The 14,425-nt window shown below is 52.7% G+C and overlaps 1 protein-coding gene across 4 annotated transcripts; it reads left to right on the top strand.

Moving 5' to 3' along the window:
- The first annotated feature begins 5,458 nt into the window (after positions 1–5,458).
- NR1H2 (nuclear receptor subfamily 1 group H member 2) lies at positions 5,459–11,869 on the top strand. 4 transcript variants are annotated; one of them, XM_032612810.1, is made up of 10 exons: positions 5,459–5,601; positions 5,727–5,862; positions 6,351–6,412; positions 6,496–6,615; positions 6,934–7,224; positions 7,307–7,566; positions 7,780–7,959; positions 8,620–8,719; positions 10,779–10,987; positions 11,305–11,869. In XM_032612810.1, the coding sequence occupies exons 2-10, from the start codon at positions 5,810–5,812 to the stop codon at positions 11,449–11,451; spliced, it is 1,422 nt and encodes a 473-aa protein (XP_032468701.1). In that variant the 5' UTR covers positions 5,459–5,601; positions 5,727–5,809; the 3' UTR covers positions 11,452–11,869. The 4 variants fall into 4 exon arrangements, with proteins under 4 accessions (XP_032468701.1, XP_032468704.1, XP_032468703.1 ...); XM_032612813.1 differs by having other exon boundaries at positions 5,500–5,601; positions 5,727–5,860; positions 6,496–7,224; XM_032612812.1 differs by lacking the exon at positions 5,727–5,862 and having other exon boundaries at positions 5,508–5,601.
- Positions 11,870–14,425: the final 2,556 nt, after the last annotated feature.

Genomic DNA, 14,425 nt, shown 5'->3' with positions numbered 1-14,425 from the left:
GATTTAGTCAAACTCTAGGAATTATACTCGTAACAGGTAGAAATGTAAAGCCTTGTGATTATTCTCTGTTCAGTAAGGGGAAAACTATTTTCTGATCAGTCTATTTTACATGAATTCTGATAATACAGTTTCATTTGTTTTTCCACATAAATTTCCCGAAAATGTTTTTAAAAATTAGTATACACGCTACAAAAATGGTTGACTCTACATGCATCGTTTTTACATTGACAATAATATTTCATCAACTTTCTTGTAATTATGAACCAGTCTCTTAATTCAACTTAATTTACTGAGATCCAACAAGTATTTATTAAGCACCTTCCCCAAGGCAGCAATGTTTTTTGAAAAAAATATAATTTTTAAACTTTACCTCCCTCCCTGGTTTCTTGAGCTGAAATCCTGGAACACATGGGTCTCTTTCAAGCCTCCCTGCTTTTGTCCCTGTGTTTCCCATTGCCTGAAATGGCGACACAAAGAAGTCAGGTAAGTTAGTCCTCTCTGACTGCCCCCTGCCTAAGGTAGCTGGGAGATGTCTTCCGAACACACTCAGCAAATGAGACCTGGATCACCCCTGTTCTGTCAAATAGTGGTTTGTAACCGGGTCGACCTCCAACACCAGACCAGGAGCCCTCGAGGTAAGTCTCAGGCCTGACACCTTTCTCCAAACTCAGAACAATCAAGCCTCAAGATTCGACTGGATAAAGAGTTACTAGATTCTTCTTTTCTTTCTTTCTTTTTTTCTTTTTGGAGATTGTCCTTTTTTTGTTTTGTTTTGTTTTTACTTTTTAAGGAATGTTTGTGACAATTGTATATAATTTTCAAGGTTAATGACATATTGATTCACAATAATGAAAGTCTCCTTTATCTACGTATTAGTGTCCTGAAGGTCCCTTAATTTACATAATCATAAATTACATTTCAGCTCTCTTCATGAGCTTGTTCACCATTTGATGAAAACGTAAACGGTAGTTTTATTTGGGCTCAATTGTGTACATACTGCATTTATGCAGCATTAGAAAATAGCATTTAGGGGGACTTCCTGGTGGTCCAATGGGTAAGACTCCTCACTCCCAATTCAGGGAGCCCGGGTTCGATCCCTGGTCGGGAAATAGATCCCACATGCTGCAACTATCCCTCCGTGCTGCCTCAAAGACCCTGCACAGCCAAAATAAGTAAATAAATAAATATATTTTTTAAGTTAAAAGAAAATAGCATTTTAATCTAACCAGCAAGTTAGGCTCATTACAAAAAATAAGAATATTGGTTAAAAGTCTTTTCTTTTTTTAATTTTAATTTTAATTTTTTTGGCCGCGCCGCGTGGCATGCGGGATTTTAGTTCTCCGACCAGGGATGGGACCTACGCCCCCTGCAGTGGACGCGCTGGAGTCTTAACCACTGGACCGCCAGGAAAGTCCCTACTAGACTTTTCTGGGGGGCGGGGGGCGGGCATGGGTTGAAGCTCCAGACACCTTGGGGTCAGCCTCCAGGCCTGGCTTTTGCTCACTGTCCTTATTACTTTTTTTTTTTTTTTTTTAATTTTTTTTGCGGTACGCGGGCCTCTCACTGTTGTGGCCTCTCCCGTTGCGGAGCACCGGCTCCGGACGCACAGGCTCAGCGGCCATGGCTCACGGGCCCAGCCGCTCTGCGGCATGTGGGCTCTTCCCGGACCGGGGCACGAACCCGTGTCCCCTGCATCGGCAGGCGGACTCTCAACCACTGCGCCACCAGGGAAGCCCTGCCCTTATTACTTTTGCTGGAGTTCCACTGGCCAGAACTGAGTCACGTGATCACACCTAGCTGCAAGGGCAGGTGGGAAATGTAGTCCACTTGTGTCACCCTGGACAAGGGACTGTTTTTTGTGAATTCTCAGCCAGTGTTGAACACATTTAGCCCACAGGTCCTCATGATTGGATCTGTGTTCCCTCTATGATCTTATCTTGTATCTTCATCCCACCCCACACAGCTCCAGCCATTCTGGCCTTCTTTGCCTGTTTTAGAACAAGCCAAAAGTATTCCTACCTTGTCTTACTGATAAGTTTATTAGGAGTTGGTCAGGGGATTTCCCTGGTGGCCTAGTGGTTAAGATTCAGCGCTTTCACTGCTGTGACCCAGGGTTCAATCCCTGGTTGGGAAACTGAGATCCTGCAAGCCGTGCTGCCAAAATGAAAAAAAAAAAAAAAAAAAAACTAAAACAAAAAAAGACTTGGTCATAATTTTGGAAAAATCGCGTCACCCACTACAACACTGCCAGAGACATCTGAGTTGATGCTATAGCATTCCTGCGTCAGACTGCACTGTAGCTTTCAAATTCACAGTACTTCTATATTTTGAAGTAAGATTTGGCTGCCATATTTTTTCTGTCATCCACCTTTGTTGATGTAAATATCATTTTGTTACAGATCAGCTGTTACCCCCGAACTCACCAAAACCAAACCAACCAAAACATGGGAGTTTGGAGCAGAGAAAGGTTTATTGCAGAGCGATGCAAGCACAGGCGGCTCATCTTCCAACCCTGAACTCCCCAAAGGGTTTCAGCAGAGTAATTTTTTTTTTTTTTTTTTTTTTTTTTTTGCGGTACGTGGGCCTCTCACTGCTGTGGCCTCTCCCGTTGCGGAGCACAGGCTCCGGACGCGCAGGCTCAGTGGCCATGGCTCACGGGCCCAGCCGCTCCGCGGCATGTGGGATCTTCCCGGACCGGGGCACGAAGCCGCGTCCCCTGCATCGGCAGGCGGACTCTCAACCACGGCGCCACCAGGGAAGCCCCTCAGCAGAGTATTTAAAAAATTTTTAAATCTTATATTGGAGTGTAGTTGATTAACAACGTTGTGTTATTTTCAGGTATACAGCAAAGTGATTCAGTTATACACATACGTGTATCTATTCTTTTTCAAATTCTTTTCCCATTTAGGTGATTACAGAATATTGAGCAGAGTTCCCTGTGCTATACAGTAGGTCCTTGCTGGTTATCTGTTTTAAATAGTAGTGTGTACATGTCAATCCCAAACTCCCAATCTATCCCTCCCCCCTCATTTTTTTAAAAAATAAATTGATTTACTTTTGGCTGCGTTGGGTCTTCGTTGCTGCATGCAGGCTTTGTCTAGTTGCGGCGAGTGGGGGCTACTCTTCGTTGCGGGGGGCGGGCTTCTCATTGCGGTGGCTTCTCTTGTTGTGGAGCACGAGCTCTAGGCTCTAGGTGCACGGGCTTCAGTAGTTGTGGCACGTGGGCTTCAGTAGTTGTGGCTCGCAGGCTCTGGAGCACAGGCTCAGTAGTTGTGGCGCACAGGCTTAGTTGCTCCGGGGCATGTGAGATCTTCCCGGACCAGGGCTCGAACTCGTGTCCCCTGCATTGGCAGGCGGATTCTTAACCATTGCACCACCAGGGAAGTCCTACCCACCCTCATTTTTAAAGGCAAGTTGAGGGAGGGGCAACCCAGGGTATGTGATCAGCTCCTGCATAGTTCTCTGCTTGGTTGATGTTGAGGTAACAGGGCAGTTAACACGGCAGTTAACACTATCAGTCCTTAGGTGCCAGTAGATCTGGGGGCTATGATCATCAAGCAGTTAATTTCTTACATTTGGTGGTGGTTCTTAGCATCTGAAAAACTCAGGAAATATGCATGAGATACTATTATCTGTGTATAGTATCATGAGATATTATTATACTTATGAAACTGTGTAACTCAAGTTGGGACTTGAACCCACAGGCCAGGACTCAAACCCAGCCAAAACCTAGATTGGGACTTGAACCCAAGATCTTTTAATGGAGGTCACACACCTGGTCTCAGGACTTAATGAAGCTCAGGTTCTTGATGTCTCATCACAGAAAGAATTCAGTGAGAGACAAAGTGATAGTAAGAAGTGGATTTATTTAGAGAGAAACACACTCCATAGAGTGTGGGCCATCTTAGAAGGCGAGAGTGGCACGAGGATATGGGGTTGTCAGTTTTTATAGGGGTGGGTAATTTCATAGGCTAATGAGTGGGAGAAGTATTCCAGCTATTTTGGGGAAGGGTTGGGGATTTCCAGTGATTAAGCCATTGCCCACTTTCTGACCTTTATGGTTGGACTTGGAACTGTCATGGCGCCTGTGGGTGTGTCATTTAGCTTGCTGATGTGTTACAATGAGCGTATACTGAGGCTCAAGTTCTAGTGGAAGTCAACTTGTCCGCCACCTTGGACCTATTTGGTTCTAATCAGGTTTATGTCGTGTCCTCGGGCTATGTCATTCTTTTAAAGGTTATGCCCTGCCCCCTTCCCTCCTGTTTCACTTCAGAGAGAATCTACAGCAGAGGATATAGTGGAGGGGTCTGTCATGGGAAGGCCCGTTAGGGTCCTGCTTGGTTACAAACTGAGACTGAGAGCGATGTGACTTGCCCCAAAACTGTTGTCCATCTTCAGTCTATTTCAGCCGTTTGCACTTTTCTAACAGTGAAAAGTTAAAAATAATTTTCACCAGAATAAACATACCTCACACATACTGGGCTCCTTATTTGAGCCTGGCCAGGTTCACGGTTTTTACCTCATTTAATCATAATGACAACGCAACAACAAACTCTTGTTGGTCCCGATTTACAGTTGAGGAAACTGAGGTGCAGGGATAGTAAATAGCTTGGCTCAACATTACACATTGAGGAAGTGGCAGAGACACCCATTCAGTCATCCCCCGTGCCCATGTTAGCCACTCGTTTTATTGGTAAACATCCTTGGATGGAAATTTACACAGCTTGAAGGCCACGCTGGAATGGACAAAACAATCTACAAAAGAGTATGGAGCATATATCCCCATTAAAAAACAATACATATATGCTCAACATAGATCTGATTATCACGGTGGAAAGACTTTGGAACAATTTCCATCTTCTACCTGTTCAAGTATTCTGAGTTTTTTTGTTTGTTTTTGCCCTGCTGTGGGGCTTGCGGGATCTTAGTTCCCCTACCAGGGATTGAACGCGGGCCACGGCAGTGAAAGCGCCCAGTCCTAACTACTGGACCTCCAGGGAACTCCCGAGTTTTCTTTAAAAGCTATTATTTTTATCTTCTTCGTAGACGAACGTTACTTTTTAAAAGAATTATTCCTGTCACCAAATTATTTTTAAAATATATTTTTCCAGGTTTTTTCTAGGTCTAGGTTTGTAATTTAACTTATTTAAAACCAATAAGCGGCAGAAAACTTATAACAACCCAGAAGGAACAAACATGCTTTTAATCAGTCGTGTGCGAATAGGATCTGTAGTCGTGGAGATGATGCAGAGTAAATCTTTGGCATGCAAGCCCAGAGAAGCACAGGGCAGAGTGCTTAGGGTCTTGCCATGCCGCCCTCTTGCCCAACGCTTGATTGAATGGGTCCGGAACTCTTCTGCCAGCCCCCAGTGGAACTATCCGGAAAGGTAAGCTTCCGGTGGGTACACGACTTCCGTGCGGGGCAGCTGATTAGGCAAGCCCTAGAGGGACCGGAATTCCGTCACCCTGACTCCCCGCCCACTCCCGGAAGTGACGCACGGTGGGGTTGCCGGAAGAAGTGGCGAAGTTAGTTTTGAGGGGATCCGAATCGCGTCGGCGTGCCGGCGTATACAGAGGAGGAGGAAGAGAAGCAGACCCAGGGTACGCAAGCAGGGGCACTCGAGTGTGGGGAGACGCGGGAGGACCCCTGGGCCTGGGGCTTCCCGATGTTCCCCGCGCTGCTTGGCTCAGCCCCCTTCTCTCCTTCCACCGTCTCCCCTCCGTAGCTCGCGCAACCCCCGGCTGTTTCCAGGGCAACGGGAGTAGGGGACCCCACGAGAGGCCGCCCACGAGACCCTCGCGCGCAGCCATGAGCCCCGCCCCCCACTGGTGTTCGGAGAGGGGCGGGACCTGGAGAGAGGTGTGGGGGCGGAGTATGATGGGAGGAGGTGGGGCGGGACCTGGAAGGGATGGGGAAGGACTTAGAAGGAAACGATATGTGGGCGGAGCATAATAGGAGGAGATGGGGTCAGAATGAGAGGTAGGGGTGCTTCCTCGGCAGAAGTGGGGTGAGGAAGTGAGGGCCGAGCACTTGAAGCAGAAGGGACAGTATCTGGAAAAAGCCGGTGGGCGGGATCTAGAGTGGAGGGAGCCTAAAGGAGGGTCAGAATCTAGAGGAGGGAGGGGCTTGAGACCCACCTGAAGGCTGTCCTGGAGCAGAAGGGGTCAGGCCCTATTGGAACTGGATGGGAGGGTATGTAGACTGGCAGGGACTGGGGGTGAGGTGTGTATGCAGTAGGGGAAGAGTCTGAGAGATGGAGGAAAGAGAGGTAGCCCCATGAAAACCTGTGGCTGGCCTAACCTGACCCTCCCTGGCCCCGCAAGGCTCTCAGTCCCCTTGTATTCTGCAGGCTGCTCCGTGACCCCACCATGTCCACCCCCGCCACGAGTTCCCTGGACACCCCCTTGCCTGGTGAGTGACCCCTTTCCCAACCCAGCCATCCCCCCGCCAGCAGATTATTGTCAGGAGAAACTCACTGTGCCTCCCTCTCCCAGGAAATGGCCCTAGCACCCCCTCTTCTTCACCTGATGGAAAGGAGGATGGCCCTGAGCCGTGCCCAGGGGCGGATCCTGATGTCCCAGGCACTGATGGGGCCAACTCAGCTTCCGTCGTGGGTGAGACGGGGTCCAGGGACATGGGCTGGGAGTTGGTATGGAGTCTTAGGGAGGGATCTAGAAAGGGAGAAAGATCAGAAATGGGGATGGGCAACCCCAGTTTCTTGTTGATTTTTTTCTTCTGTTAGTCCTTGACATCTCTTATTTTGACCCCTTCTTTGGGATTCACTGACATACACATCTTTCCCTGTGAATTGCCATCTCCCTGGATCACTCTCCACACTCTGACTCTTTGCCTCCGATCTCTCGTGGACCTGTCCCTCTGGCTGCCGTTTTTCTCTGTGGCTCTGTCTCTTATGGCTTGTCCACCAACGCCAGTCATCCTAGACACAGCAGAGGAGCCGGAGCGCAAGCGAAAGAAGGGTCCGGCTCCAAAGATGCTGGGCGACGAGCTGTGCCAGGTGTGCGGGGACACGGCCTCTGGCTTCCACTACAATGTGCTCAGCTGCGAAGGCTGCAAGGGCTTCTTCAGGCGAAGTGTGATCCGAGGCGGGGCCGGGCGCTATGCCTGCCGGGGCGGTGGAACCTGCCAGATGGATGCCTTCATGCGGCGCAAGTGCCAGCAATGCCGGCTGCGAAAATGCAAGGAGGCTGGGATGCGGGAGCAATGTGAGTGCCGGGGAGGGAGCAGTGCCAGCCTGGCCCCTGCCCAGGCCTGGGACCTCTACTGAGGCCTGTGTCTCCCCAGCAGGTGTCCTCTCCAAAGAACAGATCCGGAAGAAGAAGATCCGGAAGCAGCAGCAGCAGTCGTCACCCACAGGGCTGGGAGTCGGCAGCAGCTCAGCCTCTGGGCCTGGGGCCTCTCCCGGAGGGTCTGACGGGGGTGGCCAGGGCTCCGGGGAAGGCGAGGGTGTCCAGTTAACAGCCGCTCAGGAACTAATGATCCAGCAATTGGTGGCGGCCCAGCTGCAGTGCAATAAACGCTCCTTCTCTGACCAGCCTAAAGTCACGGTACGGCCCCTTCCACAGCCTTGAGGGGCGATGGGCCCAGGAGGGTCAAGCTCAGAGGGCCGCAGTCTGGGGCATGGGGAGAGAATGAGGCTCCAGAGGGCAGGGGCTTTGAGACGGGGGCCTCCTAGGGTGTAGGCTTTGCCTCAAGGGGCCCCCATAGCCTTGGGCTTATGGGAGAAATCCTGAGAGTAACCTGGCCCCCCACGTCCCCAGCCCTGGCCCTTGGGCGCAGACCCGCAGTCCCGTGATGCTCGCCAGCAGCGTTTCGCCCACTTCACGGAGCTGGCCATCATCTCAGTCCAGGAGATCGTGGACTTCGCCAAGCAGGTGCCTGGCTTCCTGCAGCTGGGTCGCGAGGACCAGATCGCCCTCCTGAAGGCATCTACCATTGAGGTAATGGCCAGCCCACCCAGCCTCAGGGAGGCCCCTCCATCCTGCCCTCAAGGAACCCAAGAGATAAGCCCCAGGACAGATGCTGGGAGCATAGTGACAAGCCAGACTCTGGTCCTTGCCTTGGTGGGGATGGCATTCTACAGGAGAAGATCAAAATACTAAACAAGTCATCAGAGCCTCCCACGAGGCAAGGAGAGAACGGAAACATGTCTGAGGCTGAGAATAATTGAGGATTGGGCTGGAGGGACACACTTTAGGGAATGTGCTGAAAAGGCTTATTTAGGGAGTTGACATTTGAATCAAGCAATGGTAATGAATAAGCATTGAGTGCCTAGTGTATGCCGCGCCCTATTCCAAGTGCTGGGTACGTGGTAGTAAACAAAACAAAGAGCTCTGCCCCATGCCTCCTAACCACCTGGGGAGAGTGTCCTGAGTGGAGGAGGCTGGGGGTGCTGAACCTGGAGGAGGGAGAGAGCTCGGAGTGTCCAACACGCTGACCGCAGTCCGTGTGGCCGTGAGAATGGCGGGGCGGAGGTGGGGGGAGGTGAGGGATGATCCCGGCAAGATCAGGGCCCCCATTCAGGCCAGGAGAGGAAGGACAGTGGCTAAAGGGTCACAGAGCTCCTCAAACCCCTGCCCATCCCTCTCCCCACCTCTCAGATCATGCTGCTGGAGACAGCCAGACGCTACAACCACGAGACCGAGTGCATCACGTTCCTGAAAGACTTCACCTACAGCAAGGATGACTTCCACCGCGCAGGTAAGGCCAAGTGCAGGCTGGGCGGTGGGGGCACAAGTGGCACCTCTGCTGGGTCCCTGCTGGCTGGGAGACACGGGGCCCTCTCATCCCTGTCTGAGCCTCTGTTTCCTTATCTCCCAAGTGGGGTGAGGGTTGAGCCCCCCTTGTAGTGAGACAAGAGCACGTTTATCGAGCACCAGCTCTGCACAGTGGGACATAGCGCAGGATGAAACAGAGGGGTGTCTGCTGTCGCATAGGGCATCTTGGTAAGAATTAAGAGAAGACACTCTCTCCTCCTCAAGCCTGGTCTCACATGAGGGAGGCTGGATCTCAGTCCATCAGGAAATGAACAATCTCCCCAACTGTACAGGGCAGCCCTGGTCCCTGTCCTCCAAGAGCACTTCCTTGGGGATGTAACCTAGTCAATGGCCTTCTGGAGGAAGCGTAGTTGAACTGAGGCTAGAGGAGTGAGAAAGATCACCTAGGAAAAGGGAGGTGAGGAGTAGCATTAGCCACCAGGGAATGCACGTGCAAAGGCCTCGCTCCCTCGGCCTCTGGGCTTTCTCAGTAAGTCTTCTTCTGTCCCATTCTCTCTCCCTGGGGCACCTCTCTGTACTCCTGGACATCTGCTCCTAACCTCATCTTCCCTTTAACATCTGGCCCTTCCAACACCCAGGACAGTCCCAGTAACCCTTTGAGTATAAGCTTGGCAGGGGAGCACTGGGTTGTGGGGGAGTGTTTCTGGCAGGGAGGTCAGCATGTGCAAAGGTCCTGAGGTGGAGAAGAGCTGGGCGGTTTTAAGGAACCACAAGGAGGCTTGGAGCACAGGGAGATGGGGCTGGAGAGGAGGTTGGTTCACATCACGTCCCCGGCATCCTCTGCCATTACCGCAGTCTGGGCCTCAGTTGGTTCTCCCTGGAACATTGCAGGGGCCCCTCACTGGGCTTCTACCTCCACCCCAACCCAGGGTGTTTGTTCACACAGTCGTGAGAAGAATCCAATTAACAACCAAGTTAGCTCATGTCCCTCCTGTGCTCAGAATTGTCCATGGCTCCCATCTCACTGGGAGAAAAGCCAAAGTCCTCACCTGGCCCACTGGCCCTGCAGGGTGTGGCCCCGTCCCTCTCAGCCCTCATCTCCCACCCTCTCCTCTCACTCACTCTCCAGCCACACTGGCCTCCCTCTTACTGGAACCCACCAAATGTGCTCCCGCCTCAGGGCTTTTGTACTTGCTGGTCCCTCTGTCCAGAACTAGGGTGACCAACTCATCCCAGTTTGCTTGGGACCTTACCAGCTTTAATACTAAAAGTCTCAGGGCCCAGGAAGTCTAGTTCCAGGCAAAACAGACGGGTGGTGCCCTACCTGGAACACTCACACATCCTGGTAACTTGCTCCCTCCTCTCCTTGGGGTCAGACACCCTGCATCGAGGGAGGCCTTCGTGCAATATCACCCTACGGTGACCATCTTGTCTAAGATGTTGACACGATTCTCGTGGGCCCCGATTACCCTTCCTTGTGTTACCTTGATTCATAGAACTCAGAATCATCTCACAGGGTGGATAATTTCCTTACATATTCGTCTACTGTCTGTCCCCTCGAGCCCCAAAGGTAAGTTCCACGGGAGCAGGGGGCTTTGTCTTATAAACATCTCTACCCTGGGGCCTGGCATGCAGTAGGTGCTCAATCAAGTTTGATGAATGAATGAGTCACGCCTGGGAATGAGTTTGGGTTTCACTCTGTGAGCAGGGGGTGACATAATGTGACCTAGGATTAAACTTCTTTCGTTTTCCCGAGAGAGGAACCGGGAAGGCAGGAAGGAAGTGAAGCGGGTGATGGGGTGGTAGAAAATTCTGAGTTAAGTGTTCACACTCATTACTCGTTCCTTCATTTGGGCGAGAGGTATGGCACACCTACTACGTGCCGGGCACCCTGACAGGCAGTGGGATTACAGGGTGACCAGCACTCTCGACCTGCTGCTGTTTCGCTCACCCTGCTGAAGGTGGGCAGCGCCAGGGGCCAGGCATGGGGGCCGGTTTCAGGGTCAGGGGGGTTCATCGGGCCGGGCCTCCCACCTCCGCAGGCCTGCAGGTGGAATTCATCAACCCCATCTTCGAGTTCTCGCGGGCCATGAGGCGCCTGGGCCTGGACGATGCTGAGTACGCCCTCCTCATCGCCATCAACATCTTCTCGGCCGACCGGCCCAACGTGCAGGAGCCGAGCCGAGTCGAGGCGCTGCAGCAGCCCTACGTGGACGCGCTGCTGTCCTACACCCGCATCAAGAGGCCACAGGTGCCAGAGCCTAGCCCCTCCGGCTTGGGGAGGGACAGGAAGTCCAGACCCGTGTGGGGTCAGCCTGGGGCCAGGGGCCGGCTGCCTAGTCCCAGCCCAGCTCTGTCGCCGCCCCCCGCACCCCTGACAGCACTCTGAGCCCTGGTCAGCATCCTCTCAGCGAGAGTGTGTCCTCAAGCCCCTGTCCCCTCCACAAGGAGCCAGGCCTAGTCCACGCACGGGGCGCCACGCTGTCTCTCCTGGCCCGACCCACGGAGGGGCCCTCCTGGCGGGCTGAGGGGCTGACCCGCGCCCACGCGCTCCCGCCCCCCCCGCAGGACCAGCTGCGTTTCCCCCGCATGCTGATGAAGCTCGTGAGCCTGCGCACGCTCAGCTCCGTGCACTCGGAGCAGGTCTTCGCCCTGCGGCTCCAGGACAAGAAGCTGCCGCCTTTGCTCTCCGAGATCTGGGACGTCCATGAATGAGGGGCCCGGCCACCCTGCCCCACCACCCTGCACCCTCCAGTGAATGAACACTGCGGTGGGGAGGGGCCGGGCCGGGCCTGGGGTCCCGCCCTGTGGCTTGGAGCTCAGGCCCTGGCCCCCGCCAGCCGTCAACCCTCAGGATGAGCCCCAGTCGGGGTCCGGGAGCCTCTCTCCCCGCCCACTGAGTCTTCCTGGGAGGGGCAGATGGGTCACAGATCCTGACCTCTCCCAGCACTCCCAGCTGCCCTCCCTGCCCAGCTTACATCTCAAGCCTACCACGCAGTGCACCTTGGGAGGCAGGGGAGGGCCTGTGGCTCCCGCAGAGCCCGAGAGACACAGGCCCCCCTCCCTCTGCTCCTTTTATTTAATAAAAACTAAAAAAAACAAAAACAGGAAAATAAAGTATGAATAGAAACCTGCCCTGAGCCAGAGTGAGTCTGAGGTGGGGAGGGGCTGCCAGGGTCTTCATGGACACCAACCCCCATGGACCTGGTGCTGAGCTGGGAAGGGTTCAGGGTGATGTGACTAGGCGCTATGGGTGCCTAGGAGAGGCCCCTGACAACCTCACGGTCACCTCCCGGTGGTTGGAGCCCGCTCCTGAAGGACAAGGAGGGTTTAAGTGGATGAGGAGAAGGGGCTTTCATTCAATCAAGTATTGGATGAAGTCTCTTGTGGGCCAGGCACTGTGCTGGCCATCCTGGGGTCACAGATGTCATTCATTCAGCAAAAATGTGTGAAGCATTTTGGGACTTCCCTGGTGGCGCAGTGGTTAAGAATCCGCCTGCCAGTGCAGGGGACACGGGTTCGAACCCTGGTCCGGGAAGATCCCACATGTCGAGGAACAATTAAGCCCGTGCGCCACAACTACTGAGCCTGCGCTCTAGAGCCCGCATGCCACAACTACTGAAGCCCACGTGCCACAACTACTGAAGTCCATGCGCCTAGAGCCCGTGCTCCGCAACAAGAGAAGCCCCCACAATGAGAAGCCTACGCACTGCAGTGAAGAGTAGCCACTGCTGGCCGCAAATGGAGGAAGCCCACATACAGCAACGAACACCCAATGCAGCTATAAATAAATAAATAAATAAAAGTTAAAATGTATGGAGCCTTTACTATGTGCCAAACACAATATTAGGCACTGGAAACATCAGTGAACAAGATGAAGTCTCTCCTTGCAGCCACCGTGGGAAACAGTATGGAGGTTTCTCAAAAAACTAAAACTAGGGGAATTCCCTGGTGGTCCAGTGGTTAGGACTCTGAGGGCCCGGGTTCAATCCCTGGTCGGGGAACTAAGATCCCACAAGCCACGTGGCTCGGCCAAACAACCAAAAGCAAAACTAAAACTAGTACTCATCGCAGGATGCAGCAATCCCAGTCCTGGGTATATACCCAAAAAGAACAAAGACACTACCTCGAAAAGATACATGCATCTTAGTGTTCACGGCAGTACGATTTAAATTACCGAGATATGGAAGCAGCCTAAGTGTCTGTCAGATGAATGGATAAAGAAGAAGTGGCGTGTATATACACAATGGGATACTACTCAGCCATAAAAGAATGAAAGTTTGCTATTTGCCGCAACCTGGGTGGACTTGGAGGGCATTATGCTAAGTGAAATGAGAGAAAGACAAATACTGTATGTTACTTATATGTGGAATCTGGATACAACAAAGTAGTGAATGTGGATACAACAAAGTAGTGAATGTAACAAAAAGAAGCAGACTCACAGATAAAGAGAACAAGCTAGTGGTTACTGGTGGGCGGGGCAACAGGGGTGGGAGAATGGGAGGTGAAAACTATCGGGTGTAAGATAGGCTCAAGGATGTGTTGTACAACACGGGGAATATAGCCGGTATTTTGTAATAACTGTAAATGGGAAGTAACCGCTAAAATATATATTAGGGAATTCCCTGGCGGTCCTGTGGTTAGGACTCTGCGCTTTCATTTCCGGGGTCCGTGTTTGATTTCTAGTCGGGTAACTAAGATCTCGCAAGCTGGGCAGCACGGCCAAAAATAAATTAAAAGAATAAAACAATAAATAAAAAGATCAAGTCCCTCCTTGGAGTTGTCTACCAGTCAGGGCTGGTAATGGGGGGCTGAGCAAGGACTGCTAGAAGGTAAGGGAATAGGGGCTTTAATGGGGTCAGCACGGGGCAATGTGGGAGCTGGAAGAGGAAGTCCGGCAAGGCCTCACAAAAGGCCCAGATGAGTTCAAAGTAAGGAAGGGCAGTGGAGTTCTCCTAATGTCTCCTTCTCTTGCTCCATGCCTTGAGGGGACACCGAGGTGAGCTGGATGGACAGTCCTGGTCGAGGGTGAAGAGGGTGTTGCTTGGAGGGATGGGTTGGGTACTGAAAAACGTTTTTTTTTAGAAGGGGGAGAGGGAACAGCGGAAGTGAGAGTAGTTACAAGAGACGGTCCCATCCCAAGCAGTGTGCCTCTCGCCTTACAGGTGTGCCCGCCCTGCGCTGAGTCCAGTTTATAGATGGGGAAACTGTGGCTGTGAGACAGGAGAACCGACCAGGCCAGGATCTGAGCGCGAACCGGCCAGCCTCTACGGAGAGGGAAAAGGTCTGGCTGCGCGAGCTGAAGAATGAACTGTGAGTGCCCAGGTGGTCCTACCGAGCAAGGCCTCGGCCAGGAGGCAGGTGGGGAAGCAGAGGAGGCGCGCCTAGCACCTTAGAACTGGCGGAGTCGTGGTGACGGGCAGTGCCCAAGACCGCTGCGCGCGCTCCGATAACACTGGGTGGCGACGCTTCGGCAAGGAGGGGGCGTGGCCTTGACCCGCATACGTCAGAAGGGGCGCGGTTCGGCGAGGGTTCTTCAGCAAGGGGACTAGACCACAGCCCGCGTCTGAAAGAGGGGGCGTGGCCTGTGCCCCAGAGGTGGGGGAAACAGGGCGTGGCTTTCCCCTATTCGGGCGGTAGGGGCGTGGCCCGGCTCGGCGTGCCTCTACTCTGGGCATGCGCGCGCCGG

Source organism: Phocoena sinus, chromosome 19, assembly GCF_008692025.1.
Source record: "Phocoena sinus isolate mPhoSin1 chromosome 19, mPhoSin1.pri, whole genome shotgun sequence".
NCBI classification, from domain to species: Eukaryota; Metazoa; Chordata; class Mammalia; order Artiodactyla; family Phocoenidae; genus Phocoena; species Phocoena sinus.
This window is presented reverse-complemented; position numbering and strand designations above follow the sequence as displayed.